The following is a 13334-nucleotide window of genomic DNA, read 5'->3' as shown; positions in this document are numbered from 1 at the left end:
CAAAATTTTGTCTTTTTGAATTTTTACCTGATTATACTAGTTATAAATAGTTTTATTTTATATTCTAGTTAACTTGAATTTTTATCAAGGTTTAAATGATCAAATAGTGCTGTAAGGCTTATATGACCAAAAAGGAACAGTACCTAGTGCTCCTGGTACCCTTTCAGCTCTTTTCATTGTTCCCTCTGTTATTTATCTCTACTCAAAAACACAAGAAACAAGAGGTGTTGGTGAGGATGTAGAGAACCAGGAACTCTCTTGCACTACCGGTGGCAATGCACACTGGTTCAGTTATTCTGGAAAACAGTATTGAGGTTCCTCAGAAAGTTAAAAATAGAACTATCCTATGGTCCAGCAATCGCAATACTAGGTATTTACCCAAAGAATACAAAAACACTAATTCAAAGGGATTCATGCACCCCAATGTTTATAGCAGCATTATCTACAACAGCCAAATTACGGGAACAGCCCAAGTGTCCATCAACTGATGAAGAGATAAAGGAGAAGTACATATATACAATGGAATATTACTCAGGCATCAAAAAGAATGAACGCTTGTCATTTGCAATGACATGGATAGAGCTAGAGGGTACTATGCTAAGTGAAATAAGTCCATTAGAAAAGGACAAAATCCAGGGCACCTGGGTGGCTCAGCAGGTTAAAGCCTCTGCCTTTGGCTCAAGTCATGATCCCAGGGTCCTGGGATTGAGCCCCACATCGGGCTCTCTGCTCAGCAGGGAGCCTGCTTCCCCCCACCCCCCGCCACCTGCCTCTCTGCCTACTTGTGATCTCTGTCAAATATATAAAATCTTTTTTTTTAAGATTTTATTTATTTATTTGACAGAGAGAAATCACAAGTAGATGGAGAGGCAGGCAGAGAGAGAGAGGGAAGCAGGCTCTCTGCTGAGCAGAGAGCCCGATGCAGGACTCGATCCCAGGACCCTGAGATCATGACCTGAGCTGAAGGCAGCGGCTTAACCCACTGAGCCACCCAGGTGCCCCATAAAATCTTTTTTTAAAAAAGGACAAAATCCATGGTTTCACTCATGTGGAATTCAAGGAACAAAACAAATGAGCAAAGGAGAAAAAAAGAAAGGGGCCCACCACTGTTCTTTTTTTTTAAAGATTTTATTCATTTATTTGACAGAGAGAAATCACAAGTAGGCGGGGAGGCAGGCAGAGAGAGAGAGGAGGAAGCAGGCTCCCCGCTGAGCAGAGAGCCCAATGCGGGGCTTGATCCCAGAACCCTGGGATCATGACCTGAGCGGAAGGCAGAGGCTTTAACCCACTGAGCCACCCAGGCACCCCCACCACTGTTCTTAATTATAGGGAACAAACTAATGGTTACAAGAGGGAAGGTGGAGGGAGGGGAAATGGGTGAAACAGGTGATGGGGATTAAGGAGGGCACTTGTCCTGATGAGCACCAGGTGATGTATGGAAGTGCTGAATGACTACAGTATATTTGAAACTAATATTGGACTATATGTTAATTAATTGGAATTTAAATAAAAACCTGAAAAAGGAAAAAAATAACCTTATACTACTTCCTCTTGACTCATCAATTTCAGATATTATCTTTAGACATCCTATTAGAGGTAACACTCATATCACAAATTTTGGTTAAATCAGTATTTAGTTTTTACATTATTATGAGGACGCAAATGTTCATTGCCAAGGTGAGGAATATATTCTAGTTACATTTCTTGTGTATAACTTCTGTATTCTTCTTAAGTCTGCAGTTGGTTTTAAAATTTGCTTTCTTTCTGCCTATCTCAAATTCTTCTCACTCTGCCTCTTAAGTGAATTTTCAGTACTCCAACCTATTGGATAATTCATCACTTCTATTTTTTCCCCTGGAGACAGCTTTCCTGGAATCATCTGTCTGCTTCAATCTGGACTGAGTACTCTCTAAGCCTACTGAATGAACTAGTCTTCTGAAGCACCCCTTATTCATCACAATGTGAAGGAACTTTCTTCATTGTGCTTATAAATGTTGGATCCTTTGTTGCCTGAATCTCCTGTCTTTTTCTTGTTAACAACCATCTTGTGTTGGCGGAGCCTACATTCCAGCACCTTCCTAAAAATAGGTATATGTCTGAAAATATCTTGGTTGAAAATCATTTTTGCTAAGCACTTCAAAAGCATTGTTCCTTGTCTTCTAACTTCCAATGTTGTAATATTTGATATTATTCTCATATGCCGTCCTTTATATATTTGAAAAATCTCTAAAAGCTTATCTTAGCCCATTTGGGCTGCTATAACAGAATACCATATACTAAGTCACTTACGATAAAGAGCAGAAATTTATTCATCAGAGTTTCGGAGACTAGGAAGTCTAAATTCAAATCACCAGCAGATTCAGTGTCTGGTGAGAATCTGTTTCCTGGTTTCTAGACAGCCACCTTCTTGCGGAGTCTTCACACGGCAGAAGGGGCAAGGGAGCTCTCTGGGGTCTCTTTTATAAGGGCACTAATCCTACTTAGGAGCCATCTGCCCTCACTACCTAACTACCTCCGGAAAGCCCCACCTCCAAACACCATTACATCAGGGATTAGGCTCCAACATATACATTTTCAGTCCAATAAAACTTCTAGGATTTTCTATCACTGGTGTTTAATAATTCACAATAATGATTCTTCTTGAGAGTAGGTGTTTTTGTTTGCTTTTATTAAGAGGCTTTCAGTAGGCTGTTTTAATCCAGTAACTCACAGTCCTCACACTAAGGAAAAAAATTTTTTTTGGTATTTTAGTACTCCATTTAATCTAAGAACATGATTATCACTATACCATTATAGAAGAAAGTGCTGCCAATTAAAGTGTGTCACACCACTGACTTTAACAAGGATTTCGATTTCAGAGATACTAAAATGTGGGAAAAAACAAATCTCTTAGGATATTTCTTTCCTAATTTCTTCCTTTCCATTTCCCTGTTGTCTCTGGAATTCCTATTAAGTAGATGTTAGATTGCTTCTTTCTTTTTCTCCCCTATTTTCTATCTCTTTCCCTTATTCTATTTTTTTGGAGATTTCCTTAACATTAGCTTTTAAATATTCTACTAAAATGTAAAACATTCCTATTCCATTTTTAATTCTAAGAATTTCTTCTTCTGATTAAAAAAGTAGCATCCTACTCTTATTTTAGCAAATCAGCTTTGTCTTTTAACACGCAGAAAGTATTAATTTAACTTCTCTTTTTCCTTTTTACTGCATTGTCTGTTCCTTCAAGAGCTTACTCTTTCATTTGGAAGCCTTTCTCAAATGTACAGCGATATTTGGCTTTTCAGTCATACTTCAGAGTGAGACACTAAGAAGTGGACTAGATGTTCTGGAGCTTGTCAATTGTTAGACTTTTTTGCTACGTTAACTGACCAAATAATCAGCCTTTAAATTTGAGATCTCCTAACTGTGTCTGAAGGTCTTTTATCAGGGACCATTTAATTTCTTCAGGAAAGGCTTTACTTTCCTGTCAGGAAGATACAGTCCTGGTTTGTGTAACAGGTAAAAAAGGGAACCATAACACCATTTACTAGGCTTTTACTTGATCTCCTTGTTTCTAGCCCAGTGCCTCACCCCACTTCCTACTATACATGGGGTTCCCCAAGTCTGGAGCCATTCTGATTCATTTTTCTCTATAAAATACCTTCTGTCTCTTCCAGAGGTAGGAGAGAGGAGACAGTAGAGGCTGTCTGAAGCCTCAGTGGAGGCTGAATATTGATATTCAACCAATCTCAGTTTTCAGCCCCGTGCCATTCCTCTACTTTCCATGGTACCTGGTGACTTCATTCTTGAGCTCTTCTGGTGCTGTGAGGGCAATAAATAAGGCATGTTTCCTGCTGCTACACCTCTCTAAAAGCACTTAGGTCCTTTAACTTCCTCTTGTTATGATGGTTTTATCTACTTTTCATATTCATATGTTGTGGTTCAAATTATATAAGTCTTCTCATTTAAAGACCATATTTCTGTTTCTTATTCTCCTTGATGTCTTGGGTAAGAAGAGAAGACAAGAACAACTTTATTTTGCCATCTGAAGACTGCAAGTTTCCCTCATTTGCTTTTGAGTCTCTAACAACCTAGCAGAGTTCTTGGCATGGCAGAGAAATTCATTAAGAACTTGGTTAATGAATGATTAGCTGTAGTCAGACTACACTGCTATAACAAAAAGACCCCAAAATGCAATGGCTCAACAAGGTAAGTGCCTATTTTTCTCTCATGGAGCAGTCCATAGGGAAGAGGGTAAAAAACGGACCCAGGTTCCTTCTCTCTTGTTACTCTCCATCCATCCTATAATCTTGTGGTCAAAACTGGCTACTCATCATACTCTGTGTTCCAGCCCATTAAAAGGGGGCCAATAAACCTACAAGAAAGCCTACCAGTTGACAAGCTCCATACATACAATTATCTTCTCACAGTTTCTATGGGCCAAGACTCTGGGCTAACAAACATGTGAGCTTGGAAGAAGAACCTTTTCCCATCAAGATTCAGATGAGAAACTAGCCCTGGTTAACTCCTTCACTGTAGTGAGAGACCCTGAACCAAAGGACCCCGTTAAACTGTGCCCAGATTAATGACCCACAGAAACTGTGAGATAAGAAATGTATGTTGTTTTAAGCTACTAAGTCTGAGCTAATTTAATATGCATCAAATAGATAACTAATGCAACATCTCAACTTTTGTTATTTAAATTATCAGTACTTGACAAAATGAAATCTTTTAGTTGTACATTAAAGGCAAATGTATAATTTAAATGTATAAGGCTCATATATATATATTTTGACAATCTTTTGGATTTAATACCATCAGTGAAATAGTAAATATTAGGCTTTTTATACTCAATCCTAAATCCTATTATCTGGAATGATCTGCTCAAAAACTTCACCCACATTGTCAGTAATACCGCAGTCCTGCAGCTTTTCTTTCTTTCTTTCCTTTTTTTTTTTTTGAGAGACAGTGTGAGCGCATGAGTGAGTGGGGGTGGGGAGGAGCAAGAAGGAGAGGAGCTCCTACTGTGGAATGCGATGTAGGGCTTGATATCACAACCCTGTCAGGCACCTTTACAAACCAGGCTATAAAATGCAATTTTCTTACAGATGTAATGTTACTAATGCCATGAGTACTCTCAGCGGAAGTATGAACCACATAATATCACAATGGAAAATGTTTTTAGACTACAGAAAGAATAAAAAACTTGAAGGTTTTCCTTTTAAAGAAATTGTTACCTAAGAAAAACAGGTAACTTGTGGCAGAAAAATCAGTATTAATGCTTACTGTTTGTTTTTATGTTTGCTTAAATGCCAATAAATATATACTCCAGATGAATGAAACAGAATGCCTCAAATGGCCTGGGAGGTACAGAAATCTAGACTAAACGTGAAGGTAACCTCAGGCACAGGTCCCATGTCTGGGCCCTTTTATGCATTCATTTAATTAAGATTTAACTTTTTTAAAAAAGATTTTATTTATTTATTTGACAGAGATCACAAGTAGGCAGAGAGGCAGACAAAGAGCCGGGGGTTGGGGGTAGCAGGCTCCCCGCTGAGCAGAGAGCCCGATGCAGGGCTTGATCCCAGGACCCTGAGATCATGATCTGAGCCAAAAGCAGAGGCTGAACCCACTGAGCCACCCAGGTGCCCCAACATTTAACTTTTTTAAAAAGATGATTTATTTGATCTTTATTTACTTGAGAGAAAGAGAGAGAGCACGCACATGGGCAGGGAGAGGGGCAGAGAGAGAGGGAGCAGTAGACTTCCCACTGAGCAGGGAGACCTATATGGGCTATGACCTGAGCCAAAGACAGATGCTTAACCAAGTGAGCCACCCAGGTGCCCCACCATTTAACATTTTAATGTATTAACAATAATTAGATGTAAGACAGCAGAAAAGAAATTCCATTGCAATGTAACAAAAACTCAAAATACCCATGAATTATCTTAATAAATTAATGTATAAAAACATATGTAAGAAACCGTAAAATTTTGATAAAGAATATAAAAGAATATCAGAATAAATGTTTTGGGGATGTCAAGACTCACCATTATTAAAATAATTTACTTCATGTTAATTAGCAAATTTAATTGTTATAAAAATTCCAGTAATTTTTTCAGAAGTGCTTGATAAATTGATCGTAAAGTTTATCTGGAAGATGTGTAAGACCACAATTTTGGGAAGAAATAAAAAAGGTGGGATGGCTTGCCTTGACATATACACAAAACATATGATAAAAATAAAGTAATTGAAAATGTATGTGAAGTCAGGACATTCAGAGATGCTATGAGTTGAACTGTGTCTTCCAAAAAGATATGTTCAATTTCTAATCCCAGTACCTGTAATGTGATCTTTTTTGAACACAGGGTCTTTGTAGATTCAATAATATTAAGATAAAGTCATACTGGACTAAGGTGGGCCCTAATCCAATGACTGGCATCCTTATGGGAAGAAGGAATTTGGACATGGGTTACACATAGGGAAAATGCTATGTGACAATGGAAGTTAAGAATGGAGTGATAGGGCTAAGGAATCCCAAGAACTACTGGCAGTCACCAGAAGCTGGAAAAAGCAAGGAACGATCCCCTCTCCGAGCCTTCAAAGAGCATGGCTCTGTTGACACATAGATTCATTCTAGTGTCCTCCCGACTGTGAGAGAATAAATTTTTATTATTTTAAGCCACCCAGTTTGTGGTATTTTATTAGGGAAGCCCTAGAAATCCAATACAAAGAGAATATAGCAATTTATATATGGTAAAAGAGAAATCTCAAGTAAGTTGAATAGGTTTTATTTGTTCAATGAGTAAGGGATTAGGACAACAGGGTATTTGGAAAAAGAGTTCTATGTCATAATGTGTACTACAATTTCAAGTAGACCACAGATATAAATGTAAAGCACAAAATCAGAGAGGTGGTAGATGAAAAGAAAAGGGGTTATTTTTATAACCTTGGTGCAGGGAAAGATCTTTTTAAAATTTTTTTTTATTTTTCATTAAAATATAATGTATTATTAGCCCCAGGGGTACAGGTCTGTGAAAGGGAAAGATCTTCTAACCAAAACACAAAACCCAGAAGCCAGATATGATCATTTAAAAATGAAAACTTCTGTATACATACAACGAAAGACAACATAATCAACGTTAAAAAAAAACGGGGAGAAAATATTTGCAAGATACAGTAAAGACATGGAGTAAATATCCAGAATATATATGATCACATAGACCATAAGGAGATAATCAACCAAAAACATAAAGGCCAGTAATACATGAATATGCAACTTCAGTAATAATCAAATGAGATGCAAAGTGAAATGAGAAAGTATTATTTATTTAGAGTGGCTCGAATGAAAAATAATTTCTAATAATACCCAGTGTTGAATAGGGTTTGGTTAAACAGGTACTCTCATACAGTAATATTTTTACAACCCTTTTGGTTTAGACAGCAATTTGGCAATGTCTACTGAGATTTATTTATTTTTTAAAAAAATATTTACTTAAGTAATCTCTATACCCAATGTGGGGCTTGAACTCATGATCTCGAGATTAAGAGTTGCATGCTCTTCCGACTGAGCCAAGCAGGTGCTCCTATGTCTATTGAGATTTAAATGTTCATATTCAAAAATTTGAACTCCTCCTCCTCCTCCTCCTCTGATTTATGTATAATCCCTAGCACATCCTTCTCTAAGGCTATATCCTACTGAAACCCAAGTTCACAAAAATAAATAGGGGGAAAATTCCATTAAGTGTAGGACATGCATAAAACACAGAGTATCATGCAACGGGGGGGTGCCTGGATGGCTCAGTTGGTTAAGTGTCCGACTCTTGGTTTCGGCTCAGATCATGACCTCAGGGTCCTGAGATGAAGCCCCACATGGGCTCCATGCTCAGCATGGAGTCTGCTGGTCCCTCTCCCTCTGCTCCTCCCCACTACCTTCCCCTGCTCTCTCTCAAATAAATAAAATCCAAAAAAAACAGAGTATCATGCAACAATTTAAAAAGAAGATCTATATGTATTATGATAAAAAAAATGTTCCAGACTTAGTAAGTGAAAAGAGCAAATTGGAGAATATATGTATTTTATAAATATCAGTAATAACTATATTATGTGCAGAAAAAAATGAAGATACTAACTGCGCTGGTAACAATGGTTATCTTAAAGGTAGGAACATTTATTAACTCATTTATGTAATATTTAATGAGTATTTATTATGTGCCAGTCACTGGTCTAGGTGCTAGGGACTTAAAAGGGAATAAAAAAACAAGATGAGGAAATGGTGACCATTCATCTTCTATGTTAAATAGTTCTATAAAGTATCACACTTTTATATTTTTGTCTCTAAGAAATCAAAGTTTAGTTTCATTTAAAAAAAAGATTTAAGGGGGCACCTGGGTGGCTCAGTTCATTAAGGATATGTCTTTGGCTCAGGTCATGATCCCAGGGTTCTAGGATTGAGCCCCTCATGGGGCTACCTGCTCAGTAGGGAGTCTGCTTATCCCTCTCCCTCCCCACCCCGCACTCCTGTTCTCTCTCAAATAAGTCAATGAAGTCTTATAAAAATAAGCTTTAAGGTACCAATGAAAAACTTTCAACAATATAAAGCAATTTGTTTTGTCATTCTTTTAAAATCAGTCTTATTAATAAGTTTTTAAAAATCGCACTAGCATATTCAAGACTGTATTTTGGTAAAATTAATGTGAAAGCATCAACAAGTTTCTAATACCATAAGATCATTACTTTGCTTGGTTGAAAAATAAGAATTCTTAAACTATATGGTATCTGATTTATGTATAATCCCTTATGATACAATATTTTACTTACAGTTTGTGGATTAATCTCCTCCTCTCCCATAGGTTCATCCATAATTTGCTGTCCATTCTGTGAAAAGCATAGCAAGTAGAAAGTTACCAATACAGATCTCAGATCAGTTAAAGTTAAATGAAGGCAGACAAAACAAAATCACATAGGAATATTTTTACTCCTACAGGATTCTAATGAAGTACCAAACCACCATATAAGTATGTAGTTGCCAGTATGCAACAGGTTGTGCTTTAAAAGTTAACTATAAAAACATTTTCCATGAAAATGATATAATAAATGATGATTACCTTTCCAGGTGAGCCCTTGAGGTTATTTTAATAGTTAAATGCATTACAAATGGTGTCATTCAAACCTCACTGAACATCATTTACAATACTTTCTTTGGCAGAAGATACTCTAAATTCCAACTCCATTGATTAATCAGGGCAACTGATTATTTTGGGGGGAAAGTAAGCTAGATTTCTATATCAAAATCAATTCCAGGTGCATAAAACATTTAAATGTCAAAAACAAAATTATACAAATATTAGAAGAAAATATAGGTAAATAATACTTATGGGGTAAGGAGGGTGGAAATCATAAAGGAAAAAAATGACATTTGAATTGATAGAAGCTTAAAATGTCATCTGTCAGACACGAAAAAGATAAGACAAATTGATTACAAAAAAAGCAACATATGACAAAGGGTTGGTATTCTCAATACATAAAGAACTTTGTTTTACAAACCTGTAAGAAAAAATGATGAACCTCAACAGAAATGAGCAATAAGGAAAAAAAGAGTTCAGCCTTAGTACTAATCAAATAAATGCATTTAATCGAAAGATAACTTTGCCTTTCAAACTGGTGATGATTAACAGAAAAAATAATACCCAGCACTAATATGAGTATGAGGAAAAGAGCACTCAGGATATGCTGCTGGAGAAAGTATAAATCAGCACAACCTTTCAGGAAGGTAATCTAAGTCTGTATTAAAACAAGTGTGCAAAGATGTACATACAAGAATGCTCACCATAACTTTTTCCAAAAAGAACTCCAAATTGGAAACCTAAATTCTTAACAATAGAGAACTAGTTAAATATATGATGGTACATCCATATAATGGAATACTATACAGTCATTAAAAATGATAATAAAGATGTAAATTTATTGACATGGAAAGACAGTCACATGTAATAAGTGAAAAAGCAGTTTACAAAAATATGGATTGTAATGATCCCATTTTAAATAAATATATACATATTTCAATGTATATATTTGCATGGGAAAAACTCTGGAAGGATATACACCAAAATGTTAACAGTGGCTATTTCTGAGTGGTAGAATTTTAGACAATTTAAAATGTTTGTTTTTGCATATTTGAATTTTCTAATGTGTCTACAATGGATATTTGTGCAATTAATAACAAAACAAAACAAAACCAGAAGTCAGGAACATAGGGTCTTCCCTAGTTACTTCAATGGAAAAAGGTGTAAATGCCCCTGATCACTTGTTAATTCAATAAATGTAGAAGGATCTAAGCTAACCATCTTTGGAGCACTATCAATTGAGAAATAAAAGGCAGCCCACCCATTACCCTATATCGCACATGAGGCAGATGCTCTGAATTTGAACTCTCTCTACTCTCAAATCCTTATTTATCCATCCATTCATCCACCCATTTCTTTCATTCATGCTATGTTCTAGGCACCAAGGTGTACATGAATGGTTAATAAAACATGGCCCCCAACCTAGAAATCTATCCTAGAGGATCTTACAGATCCACTGACTTATAAAAAAAAGAGTACCTTTCATTTTCAAACACTCAAAGAGTATGTTTCTAGGTTAGGGAATGCCTATACAATATTACAAAGCACAAAAATGGTGCTAAAATGCAGTAAAGGGGAGGAAGGTATAAAATCTTTATTATCCTAAGACACTTTCAGAGGCTATAGTATTGCCCACTCTACGGTAAGGACTCAGATCACTCCAGGAGACATCTTTCTCCCAAAAGCCACAACCATTTAATTCAATTGAACTGATCATTTTTCTCCAAATATCACAGACAAACCTTAAAGTAGCTCTTAAGAACACTAGCTTTGGAGTCAGACACCTAGACTGAAATTTCTACTCTTAAACTAAGCATGAAGCCTTGGACAAGTTATTCAAACTAAGCTGTAGTTTCTTCACATGAGAAGTACAGATGAAAAAGTCTCATCTTCAGAGAGTTGTGGTAAAGACTAAGTGAGATAAGTGATGTAGAACTCTAATCACAGTGCCTGATGCTTAATACGAACAACCAATGGTAGCCATTTTAATTACACCCAAAATTCAGTCACCCCATTTATGGCTCACATAACTGCTACTTCTATACTTGCTATCTTAGTGAATGGTACCATCATTCATCCAGCAGCACAAACTGATTTTCTCATTAATTGTACACAGAGTTCTCTTTCTATAACAAAGATCTGCTAAATGGCTCCCAATTATTTAACTTTTAGAACCCTTCATCTAACTGAGCTACAATTACACTTTCCATGGGAGTATAATTTGAGAACCATCTGTTCCTTGCAATTTTCAATGCAACAAAGCAAGAATTACGACCTATAGCTTACTTTTAAGGCCAACTGTTATAGTAGAAACAACACTAAACTTGGAATGGTAGACAAGGGATAGAGTCCTAGGTTTGCCACTTAGAAGCTTTATTATTATGGGCAATTCAGACAGTCTCTTAGCCTATTATCTTATCTGTTCACAATGAGGATAATTGCCCTGTTCACCTAAAGGGTTAATGTTAGATTTAAAACTGAGATAACTTATAAGAAAGTACTTTATAAACCATAAAGTGCTATACCAACACAAATTATTACTACTAAGGTGAGGTAGCTTCATGAGGATAAAATACTCCATAAAGTCTTTTTAATCTGAGAATCAAAACATTTATGATTGGTAAGGGATCTTGAAAGTCTTTTGTTCCAAATAAACATCATATGCCTCGATTCTTTCTTTGCCATTCTCACCTAAATTTGAACACTATCAGGACAAGAATGTACTACCTCACCAGGAAGCCTAGATAAAATTCTTCATTATATAGTAATTTTCCTCAGCTACAAACTCCCTTTAATAGGATTACTGATACATGACTAACTTGCCTGTATTATATCTGCAAAATAACAGGAAGTAAATCTACAACTGTGACTGTAAACCATCCTGAGTCTTTTTTTTACTAGGCAACTCAAGTTCCTTTAAACATTCCTTTCAGATAGATGAGACCACCTTCTTTTCTGAGCATGCACCCAATCCATCTTAAAGGGTCGTATACAGAACTACATTCAATTAATATTCCAGCCTTATATGCCAATGCAGAGTAAAGAGCATATCACCTCCCTTGTCCTAGATAATAAACTTATATTAATGCAGTTCACATACGCATTGTTTTTGAAATGCCCAAAACATATTGCTGAGGCATATGAAATTTTCTATTGGTTAAATCCTAGTCTTCTTTATACTGCAACTAAGCCCTGTGTACTTGTTGGTACACTTAGTCTCATGAATAAAGCCTTAAATTTTAAGTTTCTGACTCATCTCTTTCTAGTTCTGATCCTCTATAGGATTGCTACAGCCTCTATGAAAAGGATTCTGAATCTGCTAATCAGCCTCTTTGCTATTTCTATCTTCATGTAATCCACAAATCTTGTATTTCTTTTCTAAACAATTCACCCAGCCAATTAACAGTAATATACTATCAAAGCCATCTGAAAAAAAATGAAGTGAAACATGATCTAAAGGTAGTTTATGCTCTTATCTTTTGCAAAAATATCGACTTCCTTTCTGAGTTTAGGAAATATTGAAAATTTTGGACAATTTAAGTAAACTATAAAAGCCAACATTATCCTACATATTGGTGAGGCTTAAAAAAATCTACTTTAAAAAGCACTTTTAGTTCAACAAACCTTTTGTATTGTTTCATCAAAACAATGATTCAAATATTACCTGTTAGAAATGAGCATAATTACTCATGCAGCTAGTAAATTTCCTTTTTGAAAAATGACCCTGAGCTTCACTAGAGATTAGGTTACATGGGCCATTAGTCCGATTCAATATGCAATTTCTATAGTTTCTAAAGTTCAAGGAACAGTACCTATTAAATAAGAAAACTTACTTCTTTAACTTAAAGAAACAGAAAAAACATGTGATCTGCATGTCACTAGTATCAGGTTTAAACCCCAGCTCTGTCACTTACTGCTATAGTTACCTGACCTTGGGTAAGTTACTCAACATTTTGAGCCTCAGTCTCTTCATCTGTAAGATGCATATAATACCTACTTCACAGGGATGTTGTACTTAAATGGACCTACCAAGGGACACCAGATGCTCAGTAAATACTACTTTCTGTCCCCTCTCTTTTGCCATAATTGTGTAATATATACATTTCTACAGTTAACTTCTAAAGACATAATGCAATAAAGAAGTACAGGAGAGTGCTGAGATACTTGTTCTGCTACTTAATAGAGCCAATTGCCCACCACGCAGGGTGAAAGAGATCATTCATAAGTTTA

The 13334-nt window shown here is 36.1% G+C and overlaps 1 protein-coding gene across 5 annotated transcripts in view; it reads right to left on the bottom strand.

Moving 5' to 3' along the window:
• RPS6KA3 (ribosomal protein S6 kinase A3) overlaps window positions 1-13334 on the bottom strand; it is a 117644-nt gene that overhangs the window by 77492 nt on the left and 26818 nt on the right. For 4 of the 5 annotated variants that reach the window (XM_044235668.1, XM_044235665.1, XM_044235664.1 and 1 more), the window contains one exon: window positions 8800-8856. In XM_044235668.1, the coding sequence (XP_044091603.1) occupies window positions 8800-8856 (57 nt within the window). Of the gene's footprint in view, window positions 1-8799; window positions 8857-9525; window positions 9542-13334 lie in introns of those variants that run through there. The other variant, XM_044235666.1, reaches the window with a different exon arrangement.

The sequence above is a fragment of the Neovison vison genome, chromosome X, assembly GCF_020171115.1.
Source record: "Neovison vison isolate M4711 chromosome X, ASM_NN_V1, whole genome shotgun sequence".
In the NCBI taxonomy this organism is placed as follows: Eukaryota; Metazoa; Chordata; class Mammalia; order Carnivora; family Mustelidae; genus Neogale; species Neogale vison.
This window is presented reverse-complemented; position numbering and strand designations above follow the sequence as displayed.